This window comes from Chiloscyllium plagiosum, unplaced genomic scaffold (genome assembly GCF_037043375.1).
Source record: "Chiloscyllium plagiosum isolate Xiang-an unplaced genomic scaffold, Cpla_swu_hap1 HiC_scaffold_6, whole genome shotgun sequence".
Taxonomy (NCBI): Eukaryota; Metazoa; Chordata; class Chondrichthyes; order Orectolobiformes; family Hemiscylliidae; genus Chiloscyllium; species Chiloscyllium plagiosum.
Window position 1 is genome coordinate 83,596,267 of NW_028270144.1, and position 14,776 is coordinate 83,611,042.

The 14,776-nt window shown below is 38.9% G+C and overlaps 1 protein-coding gene across 1 annotated transcript in view; it reads left to right on the forward strand.

Moving 5' to 3' along the window:
* The first annotated feature begins 859 nt into the window (after positions 1–859).
* The window catches only part of LOC122551059 (RING finger protein 17-like), a 123,485-nt gene continuing 109,568 nt past the window's right edge, over positions 860–14,776 (forward strand). Inside the window, exons 1-3 of the mRNA XM_087988553.1 lie at positions 860–874; positions 6,424–6,455; positions 9,100–9,205. Coding sequence (XP_087844679.1) covers positions 860–874; positions 6,424–6,455; positions 9,100–9,205 — 153 coding nt within the window. The remainder of the gene's footprint in view (positions 875–6,423; positions 6,456–9,099; positions 9,206–14,776) is intronic.

Below are 14,776 nucleotides of genomic sequence, written 5' to 3' on the forward strand. Positions count from 1 at the left end.
ACAGGTGTCTTTTGAAAAAAAGTTATCAAATAAGTTTTGCAAATACGTATTTCATAGTTTGTGTTTTAGTACATAACTTCTAGTTTCAAGATGTAAAATTAACAGCTAAGAAATTAAGTTAATTAACATGTCAGATGACTTTGAATTGCTAGAATTTTGAGAACAAATGGCATTTTGTGATCCACTGTTTAATTGAATCAAAATAGAAGAGATGCAGATGTTAAATATCATGTGGGCTTGCTGAGCTGGTGAAAAGGGGTATTTGCAGTTTGCTGAAATTACAGTCCAAAGAAAGTGCTTTGTGAGTTAAAGCAAAATTAGTTACAAGGATCCAGTAATTATGGTAGAAGCATAGAAGCTAGAAATAGGCCTTTCAGCCCTTTGTGCCTGCTCCATCATTCAGTACACTCATGGCTGATCCTGTATCCCAATACAATCCTACTTTTTTGCCATACTCCTTGATGTCTTTAATATCTAAAAAGGTATCACTGACACAACCTGCATAGACTACTGTGATCATGTTTGGCTGAGAGCAGGTTGCTACTTACCATACTCTCTTCAGCCATTCTGCACCTGATTAAATGCCTCCACTCTGCCACTAAGCCCACCACAGGGACAGCAGATCACTTATGCGTAACCTCTTTTAATTCTCTTTATCCCCTATTCACTAACATAAAATGTCCATACTGTTGTGCTGTCTGAAATTACTGATTGACTTCACTTGTGATAATGAAACCATGTCTAGAAATACTTAAGTTTTGGCCTCCTTGCCTTAGGGATATGCTTGCTTTAGGGGGAGTCCAGTGAAAGTTCACCAGAACCAAACAGTTCTATTTTTCTTATAAAAAGCAATTGGAAGATGAAGCAACCCAAGGTATGAAGCAGTTTTGTCTGTAACAGTTTATAAGTTCCATATAAATTTAAAGATGGCTAGCTACATTGTTGCCTGAAGATCTTTCCCACTCTGAACTGTCAATTAAACTGACATTGCTGAGATTATGAACTGACAACTGAACATTGTTAGGCGTTACAACAGATACCTTGGAGGGGCAGCCCTGGTATTTCCAATGACAGGAAAATTGCATGACAGAATCTGTCTGCCTTGCTGCTCTTCTGGATCCTGAACCTGTGATGGTTGGAGCAGCAAGGATGGGAGGGAGAAGACCCTGGCACTGGAGATTGATGAGCAGTTATTCTGGACAGTCTTATTTGCCACCAAGGAGGAAACTTCAGCCTCACTGCCACTTATCTCCTCAACTAGATACTTGGTGATTTACCTATTTAGCATACTCCATACTGCTGAAGACCAGCTGAATCAGAAAAAGAGAAGTAACAACACGGAAACTTGTCTCTCATTAAATCTGGGTTAGATTTGAACAAATGCCTTTTTTTTTTGTTCTTAAGATGTGGGTGATGTTAGCAAGGCATAAATTTTGACCTGACCTACCTAATTACACTGATGTGTAGAACAGACTTTAAAGATGGCAGGTTCCCAGGTTAAATACCTTATTTAATGCTTGAGCTGTGTTAATTCATTACATTTGAGGTCAGTCTCTGCTGTTGGCGCACAACTGACCAGGTTTATTGAAGGTAAAAACAATGACTGCAGATGCAGGTTTATTGAAGTCTGTTTTGCAGTTTAATGCATTATTGGTAATCTCAGGCTGCAAGTTCAGTGCCGTTTACTTCAATTTATGGCCAGAAGAGGTGCCAAGGAGCTGAATGTGTTAATTTTCCAAAATTTTAGGTTCAGGTTAGTAAGAAATATAGCCTCTCAATTCAAGAAGTGAGAGAGGCAGCAAACTGGAAACTATAGGCTAAATATGCAGATAACGCAAACAGTTAGGAAAGGATATGTACGTGATAAATGAGGATGCGGACTAATAGGCTGTGAACGATGAAATGGGAAAATGCAAACTTTTCACTCTGGCCAGAAGAATAAAAGAATTATTCGAACAGACAAGAACTGCAGAATTGAAAGATGCAACAGGATTTAGATGTCCTAGTGCATGAATATCACAGAAGTTTTGTATGCAGGTACAAAGAATGATCAAAAGCAGAAATTGTTGGAGAAACTCAGGTCTGGCAGATTCTGTGAAGAGAAAAGGTTTGTTTCAAGTCCAGTGGCCCATCTTCATAACGTTCTGAGTTAGTTTAGATGAATGAGGGGTGACTTGGTTAAAGAGTGTAATATCCTGAATGGCCTTAAGATGTACGTGTTTCTTTTTGTGTATGAGTTCCAAATTCAGGAACACTTTTTAAAGTTGGGGTCATCCTTTTAGGACCAAGTTTAGGAGAATTTATTTTCTCTCAGGATTGTGTAATTTTGGATTGCAGAAGGTAGAGTTATTCATTATTTAAGGTGGAAGAAGATTCTTGTTATGTAAAGGAATCTTAGGTTATAGGAGTAGGTAAGAACGTGAAATTCTGACTGCAAACAGAGCAGAGTGATAATAATGAAAGACACAGAAACTGGAAGGCCTGAAGGGTTTTTGCTTCTAATTCATATGCTTCTATTTTTTTTAAAAAAAACCTCTGCTAGGTTACCTTTTTTCCATTTCATATGAAAAATTGAAAGCTATCTCAATAAAGATGTGTGACAGGTTAATTTAGCGGATTCCAAAGTTACAGTTCAATTGGGTATTTGAATAATTGGTGATAGAAGAACATTGACATTTTTTTAATGTGGAAACGCCGGTGTTGGACTGGGGTAGACAAAGTCAAAAATCGCACAACACCAGGTTATAGTCGAAAAGGTTTCTTTTAGAAGTACTAGCTTTCAAAGTACTGTTCCTTTAGGTTATCTGAAGAAGAAGCAATATTCTGAAAGCTAGTACTTCCAAGCAAACCTGGTATTGTGATTTTTGACTTTTCTTTTGTTGTGCTAAAGAAGTAGTTTGTTTTTAGTTAAATAGCAGTATGAAAACTTTTCTATTATTATTTATTATCAAACAATATTATAATATTGCTAAAAAAAATTTAAATTATAGAAAGAATATTACATCAGGAATGTAAACATGTGAAGTCAGAATTAGACCCTTCAAATTTTGACAAGGTAAGTGTATTGATGATATATAATTTCAATAAATGCACACTATTAATCTCTCAAATCCATTCTAGAGCATGTTCTGTGCCCTTTGTCCATGCTGATCCTCTGGTTCTCAGTTACCTGCTGTTCTCTTATCCTCTTTCTGCTACTGCTCTGATTTACACCATACCATATGCAAGTCAAAGCTGCTTTTTTTTTTTGCCTCTTGATGCTTTTGAATCATAGAATCCCTAGTGTGGAAGCAGGCTCTTTGGCCTATTTGAGTCCACACTGACCCTCCAAACAAAGTATCAGACCCACAGCCCTACCCTATCCCTGTAACTCTACATTTCCAATGGCTAATTCATCTAGCTGGCACATCCCTGGATACTATGGACTGGACTACTATGGCCATTCCACCTAACCTGCACATCTTTGGACTGTAGATGGAAACCAGAGCATTGGAGGGAGGGAGAGGGGGTAGGAGGTGGAGGAGAAGAGAATTTGCACACTCTACACAGGCAGTTGCCCGAGGGTTGAATTGAACTCAGGTCCCTGGAACTGAGGTAACAGCGCTAACCACTGAGCCACCATGCTGCCCTCTTCAGAGCCCTCCTTTTCACAGGTTGGAGCATGTGGTCAGGGAGTGGGATCTTTGAGCAAGAGGTTTTGCAAGCAGCATTGTGTGTGGGAAGTAAATACAAAGTTCACTTTTTTAATGGATGTAGGTTAACCCGCTGAGCTGGAAGGTTTGTTTTCAGATGTTTCGTCACCGTGCCAGGTAACATCTTCAGTGAGGCCTCCAAATAAAGCTGTGATGGTGTAGTCCACTTTCTATTTGTATGTTTGGGTTTCCTTGCGTTGGTGACATTTCCTATGGTGATATCATTTCCTGTTTGTTTTCTCAGGAGGTGGTAAATGGGATCCAAGTCAATATGTTTATTGGTAGTTTTGGTTGGAATGCCTCTACAAAATACCTTGCAAGAACAGTGGCAAAGAATACAATAGACAAATAGGCAGAAAACTGGCCACCAGGATACATGAACATCAACTTTTTAGCCACAAAAAGACATGACCCTCTCTCACTAGTATCCTTTACATACAAATAAGGAAGGGCTCCACTTCGACTGTGACAACACATCGATCCTAGGACAAGTCAAACAGACATGCATGAGAATTCCAAGAAGCATGGCATTCCAACTGGAACTCGATCAACAAATACATTGACTTGGATCCTGTTTACCACCCCCTGAGAAAAAGAACAGGAAATGACATCACCATAGGAAATGTCACCACAGGTAATGAAATCACCAACCCAAGGAAATCCAAACATATAAATGGAAAGCTGGCGATACCACCAGTGCTTTATTCGGAGGCTCACTGAAGATGTTACGTAGTATGGTGACGAAATGTCTGAAAACAAACCTTCCAGCTCAGCGAGCAAACCTACATCCAGAAGCTCAACCTGAGCTACAAATCTTCTCCAAACCTCACTTTTTAAAATATTTATTCTATCTTTAAAGTTACTTCATCTACCAATCTGGGGCTATAGCTATGTAAAACACTGCAACTTACAGTATGTAATATTTTAATATTTTCTGACCAAAAGGTTCTATAGGACTGAGTACAGTTCTTGTATCACTTTTAATGTGCATCTTAATTGATTAGCTTACATTTGTTGAGTTAAAGTTGTGCTTTTCAGAAATACAGTTGCAGCCGTTAAGTGGGGATTTACTGTGGCTGATTATATTAATTTGGAGGGCACCTGGATTTACTGTCTAGGGTGCAAGATATTGTTTCTATAACATTATTTAATTATTAAACAAACAGTGTATTTTTATAAGAAGAAATTCTCAGGTATTGATTTAACACTGTTTGCCACTGCTGCAACTGCACTTAGTGGCCAAGCAGATGCAGTCAGTGAGATAGACTGTGAAACAGTGAAGCACGCAGGTAACTGCCTGTAGCAAAACATTGAATAAAATGAATAATCTTTACACATTTAAATCAATTCCAGTAAAATTCTGGAGTTGTGATATTCTCACAGCTCCAGTTTCCACACTTGCTCCCTCCTCACTTTCCTCACTCGCTGCTTTGTTCCAGTGCTGTTTGTTTACAATTCAAGTGGGGCAGCAAATGGGCACTGACCGTAATAGTGAGCAGAGTGCTGGCTGACTGTAGTCACTGAAATGCCAAATGTAATTGTGTGTATTCCTCTTGTGGTTAACCATTAATGATACCGCACATATACCAACAGGCACTAACTTTGGGTTTCTGGGCAGAGTGGATACCAGCTCTTTATTCCAGGTGCACATTGATGACAGCAGTGGTGTAGACTACATCTTGTAATAAGATGGCAGGAGACCTGCTGTTTTAATGAAACAATCTTATTGCTGTGGTTCTGTTCGCCGAGCTGGAAGTTTTTGTTGCAAACGTTTCGTCCCCTGTCTAGGTGACATCCTCAGTGCTTGGGAGCCTCCTGTGAAGTGCTTCTGTGGTGTTTCCTCCGGCATTTATAGTGGCCTGTCCCTGCCGCTTCCGGTTGTCAGTTTCAGCTGTCCGCTGTAGTGGCCGGTATATTGGGTCCAGGTCGATGTGTTTGTTGATGGAGTTTGTACAAAAATCCCATGTAAGGACTGCACAAAACACTATATAGGACAAACAGGAAGACAGCTAACGATCCGCATCCATGAACACCAACTAGCCACGAAACGACATGACCAGCTATCCCTAGTAGCCACACAGCAGACGACAAGCAACATGAATTCGACTGGGACAACACTACCATTATAGGGCAAGCGAAACAAAGAACAGCCAGGGAATTCCTAGAAGCATGGCACTCATCCACAAACTCCATCAACAAACACATCGACCTGGACCCAATATACCAACCACTACAGCGGACAGCTGAAACTGACAACCGGAAGCGGCAGGGACAAGCCACTATAAATGCCGGAGGAAACACCACAGAAGTGCTTCACAGGAGGCTCCCAAGAACTGAGGATGTCACCTAGACAGGGGACGAAACGTTTGCAACAAAAACTTCCAGCTCGGCGAACAGAACCACAGCAACGAGCACCCGAGCTACAAATCTTCTCACAAACTTTAAACAATCTTATTTTCATAGTTGAGTCAGTTCTTGTGTTTCTGTGTTCTATCCTGTGTTTATTCAATGTGAATTGGCTTTAACGTGATTGAAGAATTTAGGCTGTTATTTGTAAATTGCAAATTTTTCTTACCTGTATTGGCTATAATGCAATTCCAGCTAATGCACTTTGCTCTTGTCGCACAAGATCACATGAGAACTGAACTATTGTGTTATATCAGAACCGACTGTAGTTTGTGTAGTAATTTATTCTTTGCATTTGAACTAACTTTGTGTTTTTAATTTGCAGACTAACTGGAACCAGAAAGGAATACCTGAAAGGTAAAATTTACCATCTGCTTGTCGATTCTACAAATGTGTTCAGAAGCTGTCTGTTATCGAAAGCTGAAACTAATGTGTAGGGGAAGAAAAATTGAGTGTGTATGTTTTGAGGTTTCGGCTGTGAATATATTGTTCAATAAAGGTTCTGGAGGGAAATTGAACATTGAATGCTTGTACCTTTCAATACCTTTTGCAAAGAACATTTCTATTATTCCCATATGTACAAAATTTAATTGATTTGAGGTGGTTTACTGGATAGAATTATGGGAATTCATGATTTACAAGGAAAATGTATGCTGTGTTCTCAGATACCTTCTGAACAGAACATTTCCAAACAAAAGAAAAACTTGGAAGTTACCAGATTACCTCCTTTTTATAACTGATAATGCTTGCTGTGCAATTATTTCAGAAGGGAGGGGATAGTGAAGTGACCAGGTGTAAGATTGTGGGATGAGGTAAATGGGATGGTAAGGAGAGGTGAGAGTCTAGGTTGCTAGAGACCTGCAGTGTGTTTAGGAAGCCAAGAGGCGCACTCCAGTAGTACCTGAATTAGGCAATAACATTGTAGATGTATTTTGGCAGAGAAAATGAGGTGAGGGGTTGGTGGAGGGGAGGAGTAGCAAATTGAGAAATACGTATGGAGAGAATGCAGATAAGTGGGCATAAGATCGTTTCAGAAAAAAGAAAATAGATAACTGACAATGCATGGTTTGAGTTTTTTAAATATTGTCTTTGGTGCCTTTTAAGGAATCTCTACTGCATACTCCATGTTTTCAATAATTTTTACCCCTTCACTATAGTTTTTAGTGTGCAAACTCAAATTGAGATTTTTCTTCAGCTTTGAGATGGAAGAAGCAAAAGCTTGCAAAGATAACTATCAGATGAATATGGAGTGTAGGAAATACATGGGAAAGCTGGCCGACCATGAAGGGAAATACTGCAGCTTAGAGAACAAAAAGTGGGCAAGCAAACAATATCACAGAATAATAAAAGCCCCAATGAATTGTGCTGTGAGGCAGAAACTGCAGCCTATTAGTTAAGTTGAAGGCTGTTGCAAGTAAGGATGGAGCTAGATGGAACGGGCAGTAGCTTAGTGGTTAGCACTGCTGTCTTACAGCACCAGGGACCTGGGTTCAATTCCACCTTGGTCGATTGTCTGTGTGGAGTCTGCACATTTTCCCCATGTTGGCATGGGTTTCCTCCAGAATCTTTTGGTTTCCTCCCATAGTCGGAGAATGGGTGGATTAGCCATGAGGCATGCAAGGTTACAGAGATCTGGGGGGGGGGGGGGGGGGGAAAGATTCTGGGTGGGATGCTCTTTGGTGTAGATGTGTTGGGCCGAGTGGCCTGTTTCCACACTGTAGAGAGTCTATGATGCTTCAAGAAATGTGATCTATGATGGGTATGTACCAAAGCATGTTCCTTTACAAAGTGTATTTTGTTTTTTTTTGAGTAAAGTGGTTTTATTGAACTTTTTGAAAACTATATTGCATAGCTTGAGGTGTGGAAATTTTCTGTGATTGATGTAATTGCTATTTTCTATTGGCAGTAATTAATTTTAAATGATGCAGCTTTTCTTTTAAAAGCACATAAGCCTATGACAATACAATCCACAGAATATAGATTTTATCTGAAGTTTAAAAAAATCTAAAACTTTTTTTAAAGAAAAATCTTCTGAGATTAACTAATGACTCAGTTTTTATGATGTAATTTTTTTAAAAAATAAACAAATTGGTATATTGTCAGACTTTTGACTATTTCTAACTTATGTTTCTGGATACCCTACATTTCATGAAAAATGATTTCATTGAAACATACACATTTCCGAAGGGGCTTGATTGGATTAAATCCCTCTTGCCTGAAGGAATCTAGAAATGGAGACCACAACTTCAATAAGATATTGACCACTTACAGTTATGAATATTTGGAATTCTGTACACCTGAGGACTGCAAAGTGCTCATTTGTTGCGTGTACTCAAGTCTGAAAGAGAATTTTTGATGCTAAGTATGTCAAGGTAGAGACTTGAGAACCTGGTCAGGATTCTGCATCATAATTTTTATTTCCTTGTGTTGGCAATGAACACAGATTCAATGGCAAAGGCCAAAACTTTAGGGCCCTCTTCCAGAAGGATATTGAGGTTGGAATGAATATTTTAAAAGTCCTGCTGATAATTGAGCATAAAATTAAAATATTTAATATAATTGTTTATACAGTTTGCCTGTATGTAGAATGAGGGACACGAGTGTTGTTACTGTATTTAACCAAATTGATCTGTATTGTAAAACAAAGAACTGCAGATGCTGGAAATCTGAACCAAAAAAAGTTAGAGAAACTCAGCAGGTGTGGCAGCATCTGTGGAGAGAAAACAGATAACATCTTGAGCTAAGAGATCCTTCTTCAGTTGTATATTTTGCTGTGAAATGCCATATCTGAATTACATTTGTTATGGTATTTTTGGGAAACGTTCTTATAAGTGATTTGAAACCTAATTTGTAATTTATTTCTGAAAATATCATTTCTAAAGAATACAACAGAAATAAATCGACTTTATTCAAAGACTTGTAGGAGATCTTTTACTAAATACCACGGGTGTTGATTAGCTGTCGAATTTGACATATATATATTTGTTTGTTTGTTAAATAGTTTCTTTGAACAAATGAGGATGAATGGTGAATGTGAAAGTAGCATTATGTGCCCAGAATTGTCAGCTACGCATAAGGAACGTCAGGATTATTTAGAGCTGAAAATGGTATGTAACTATTAGTGTTGCTTCTCTGTAAGTGTGATTTTTATTTTTTTTTTGACTAATAATGTTTTGTGATTAGAGGGAGGAAATTTGTGAAGATCTTTCCTAAAACATTACAAAAAATACTGACGTGCCTTGCAAACATCATTAGCTTTGGTTTGTGTTGCAGTCATGTCCTACATGTTGAATTTGATTTAGGTAATCATTTATATTTCCACTAAGGCGATGAGAGGGTCTCTGATCTTAACAGACCCTCATTATATTTTTGCAGAAAGACCCTTAGTGATCTTTCTCACTGATGACCAGCAGGGAGGACTTTGGAGGAACAATGCAGTCAGCACTGAGTTGAAAGTAACTGATATTTATTATGAGGAAACAGCATATTAAATAGCACATTATAAGCAGTCATGGGCTTTCTGCAACTTGATCTGGGAGAAGTGATAACTTTATTAATGGTTGAAATTTATTTGATCCAAAATAGTGAAAGCCTGTTACTGCTAGATCTGTTCAAAGTTAAAAATGGGGAACTAACTCACTTTAAGAAAGTAACTGGTTTGCTTAAGGCAAAATAATTGATTTGTAAAAGTTCCAAACACTTCTGTTTAAAATTTTAGCTCTAGCAACAAAATAAAACAGAAGAACTGCGATTGCTGGAAATCTAAACCAACAAAGTCAACAGGTCTGGCAGCATTTGTGGAGAGAACAACAGTTAATATTTTTAGTTCCATGAGCCTTTGTCAGAGCACTAGCAGGTTTGATTACAGTCAACGCTAATTATTCTTTCAACCTTTAGCGTCCTTAAAAAAGGCCATAATTGTTCCAGTTTTGTTTTGAATCTAAATTAGGTTAGCTATTCAAAAGTATTTTTCTGGACCGTAGACTTAATTACAATTACTTTACTGTTTTGTTAAGATTTCTTTGATACTTTAATATTGAGTGTTTTGTTAATTTCCTGATATTAAATTATTTTATTTGATAAGGCATTACTTTTAAATAAGGCAAAATAATGTGGACGCTGAAAACCGGAACAAGCACAAGATGTTGATGAAACTTTGCAGGTTTTGCAGCATCTGTGGAGAGTGAAATGGTTAATGTTTTGAGTCCAGAATGACTCCTCTTCAGAACTGTAAGGTTTTGGGAAGAACAAAAATAAAATGTTGTATTTAAGGATCCATGAGGGTGTTAGTGGTCACAATGTGGTAGAATCTCAGATTCTCTTTGAGGGAGTGTATCTCCGGTCTCCAAACCAATGTCCTCAACTTAAGTGAAACCAATTACAGAGGAACCTCAATTATCCGAAAATCGGATTATCCGAAGGAGATCTCGAGGTCCCGATAGAAACGTTGCATCAAAGACGTGATCGCATCTTTTGTTTACAGTGATTTACAGGCGGCGTCACCAAATGACTGACCTCCTGCCCTCCCTCTCTCCCCATACTTTCCCTGGAGTTCTACAGAGGGGTGTACCCTAAACCCCTCCCCCATTTCCCCAGATAATCTCTCCAACATTGTCCTGTACAGGGCAGAAGTGGAACCTGTCAAAAAGCTGCAGTAAGAAGTTGTGTGTGTGTCCATGTCAGTGTGCGTGTACTATTTGGAGACTTACCCCACAAAGGCAGTAGCAGCCTTATTGTTAGTCTCCAGTCTGGCTGCTCCGGGGAGGGACGGGGGTGGGGGGTAGTGCTGGACGCGGATGGGGGCGGGTGGGGGTGAAGTGTTGGACGGGTTTAGGGGGAGGTGTTGGACAGGGTTGGGTGGGTGGGGGCTTGTGTGCTGCTGCTGCTGCAGTCTCTTGAGTGGGGAGCAGACTTTTAAAAACTCTGAGCCGCAGAGGAAAGGCATTTTAATCGATTAACCGAATAATTGATTATCGGAACGAAATAGTGCTTGCCCATCTCGTTCGGATAATCGAAGTTCCCCTGTACAGAGGTATGAAGCAAGAGTTGTCTGAAGTGGTCTGGGAGAATATTGCAAGGGTAAACTCTGTCAACACTAATTATGTTTCTCTGTCCACAAATGCTACCAAAGCTGAGTTTGAGTACTCTATTTACAACATTGTTTTAAATGTGTACTATTCTACTCAGAATCCTTCCGTCAAAGGACATGGCTCATATTTTTTATTTTAGCACACGATTTCTCTGGTGACAATGTTTGTACTTTGTGCAAAATTCTACATTATTTCAATGTGCAAATAGTTTGGTGTGGTATTCATTGGTACAAGTAACACTGGTAAAGGAAAAAGGATGAGGTCCAAAAAGCAGAATATAGGGAGTTTGCAAATAAGTTGAAATCTAGGACCTCAAAAGTAGTGATCTCTCAGTGGCATGTGCTAGTTGGTATATAAATAGCAGGATATATCAGATGTCCAAGGCTGAAGAGATTGGTGCAAGGGGTTTGGATTCCTGGAGTAGGATGAGTACAAACTGGATGAGTTACACCTGTGCAAGACTAGAACTGATGCCCTCAGGGGAGTATTTGCTAGTGGGTTGGGCAAGACTTTAAGCTAAAATGGCAGGGTGTTGGGAACCTATGCAAGGAGTTGGAGGAAGTGGAATCAAGGACAAGAATAAAAGACAAAGGAGAAAAAGAAAATGTGAGCGGCAAAGAAATCAAGGCTTCAGGTCAATTGGTGCCACAGTGAAAAATAAGAGGAGTGGGTCAAGTAATGTTTAAAAGTTTAAAAATTGCACCCCACCAGCTTATAGTCCAACAGGTTTATTTGGAAGTGCTAGCTTTTGGAGTGCTGCTCCTTCATCAGGTGGTTGTAGAGTATAAGAGATGAATCTTAAGGCTTTGTGTCTTAGTAAGCAGAAAGTTTGCAACAAAGTGGATGAATTAATTATGCAAATAGATGAAAACATATGATATAGTTAGGATTATGGAGACATCTATGGGGTGACCAAGGATGGGTATCTTTGGGTATTCAGTCTTTTTAGAAAAAGCAGACAAAATTAAAATGCAGTTGCACTAATGGTAAAAGAGAAAGTTAATGCAATAGTGAGGAAAAAATATTAACTACAACCATGTGGAATGGGTAGAGCTGAGAAACACCAAGAGGCAAAAAGCATTAGTGGGGGTAGTACATAGTAGGGGTGATATTGGAAATGGCATTAGACAGGACATTCGAGGCGCATACAATAAGGATGTATTTATTGGTGACTTTAATCTGCATATAGATTGGGCAAATCAAATAAATAACACTACTATAGAGGAGGAATTTCTGGGGTGTATATACTGTATGGTTTTCCAGGCCAATACATTGAGGAAGCAACTAAAGAACATTTGAAAGTAGGTATTGTGTAATGAAAAAGAAATAATTGGCCTTCTAGTTGTGAGGCCCCTTTGGGATGAGTGACCATAATTTCTCCTCATGGTGGAGAGTGATGTTGATCCTGAAACTAGGGTCCTGAATCTAAATGGAGGAAATTACAAAGGTATGAGGTGTAAGTTGGCCATAATAGATTGAAGGATGTTACTTAAAGGGATGACAGTGGAAAGGCATTGACAAATACCCATGAGCATATGGGTGAATTTTCATTGTTCGTTCCTCTCTGATGCAAAAGCAAAATGGAAATGCTGTACAAACCATGGCTTAAAGGAAAGCTAGAGAGTGTATCAGATTCAAGGAAGAGGTATAAACTGTCTAGAAAAAAATCTACCTGAAGAGTAGGAGCAGTTCAGAATTTAGCAAATAGGCCAAAGGGATTGGTTAAGATAGGGAAAATGGATTGGTTAAGATAGGGAAAATGAAACTGAGCTTGCAGGGAACATAAAAAGACAGACTGTAAAGGTTTCTATGGGTATGTGAGGAGAAAAATATTATTGGTAAAGACAAATGAGGTCAGAAAGAGGTGAATTTTTAACTGAGAATGAAGAAATGGCTGACCTAATAAAAATATTGGAGAACGCGGAGTTTAGTGAAAGGAAGAAACTGAAGAAAATCATAAGAGGGACAATAGTGTTGCGGAAATTGGGATTGAAGACTGATCAATCTCCAGGGCCTAATCTATATCTAAGCGTACTTGAAGTGGCACTAGAAATTTTGGATGCATTGGTGATCATCTCCCAACATTCTTTATGCACTCGGTTCTGCTATAATGCAGTAGTTCCATTCTCATGCAACTCTATTATAAGAAAATCGCATAATAGCAGCATCTTTTCAAACAAATGAGACCGGAATCATGTTATAACCAACATGTGCTTTAAAAGTATGCTCTTTAGAAACAGTGTCCTCAATTCGTCAGTCGCATTGCAGTGAATTCACATTAATGAAATATGCATTAAAGCAGAATGACCTGTACTCCTGGACAGTTCCTACAGATTGGAATATAAATAATGTAAACCCCGTTTTGTTTTTTCAATAATCTGATATATCCTGCTATTCTCAGAGAGAAAACTGAGATTTTCTAGACCAGTCAGCCTGCTATCAATAGTACAGAAAATGCTAGAATCCATTTTACAAGATTTAATAGCTTAGCATTTGGAGAACCGAGACAGGATCCAACAACATCTTCATGGATTTATGGAAGGGAAATAGTGCTTGGATATCTTTTGAGAATTTGTCAAGGATGTAATTGTTGGAGGGGAGCCAGTGGTAAAGGTTTATTTTGACTTTCAAAAGGCTTTTGATAAAGTCCCACAAGAGATTAGTACGTAAAATTAAAGCACGTGGGTTTAGGCATAGTCTTTTCAGACTAATAGAAGAGTGGTTGGTAGATAGGAAACAAATAGTAGGAATAAATGTCTTATTCTAAATGGCAGCCATTGACTAGTGAGATACTGCAGGGATCAGTGCCAGCACCCTAGGTATTTGCATTATGTTTTACATTAACAATGTGAATGAAGGAACTGAGGACACTTGTTGCTAAATTTGCAGATGATACAAAGATACATTGAGGGACAAGTTGTGTTGAGGAAGCAGAGAAGCTGCAGAAAGACTTGGACTCACTGGGAGAGTGGGCAAAGAAATGGTAGTTCGAAGACAATGGGAAAGTGAGATTATGCGCTTTGGAAGGAAGAACAGAAGTATAGCCTATTTCTAAATGGGGAAAGGCTTTGGAAATCTGAAGCATAAAGGCACTTGGAAGTTCTAATTCAGGATTCCCTTAAGGTTAATTTCCAGGTTCGCTTGGCAAGTTCAGGCTTACGGGGCGAAGGTAGGAAAATGCGTTTGGGAAACTTATCAGCCATGATTGAATGTTAGTATAGACACAATGGACTAATGGCCTAATTCTGCTTCTGTATCTTAATGTCTTATAAGAGGTTAATTTAGATAGGGGAACTAAATGTAATATCTCCAAACTTGTGGATGAAAGTTGGATGGGAGGTTGAGCTGTGAGTAGGATGCAGAGATTTGTGTGATTTGGACAAATTGAATCAGTGGCAAATGCAGTAGAATTTTTTTTGTTTTACCCCCATGTTGCCGCCTAACTGTGGTAGTGCTTATATTTTTCCCAGCACCCATGATATGTGTGTGCAGGTGTGAGAAACCATAAAAGACAACAGGTGTACAAATCTTTATTAAGTTCCCATCACCAGGAAGAAAGGAAACACCTGAGTGGCCAGTGACAAGCAA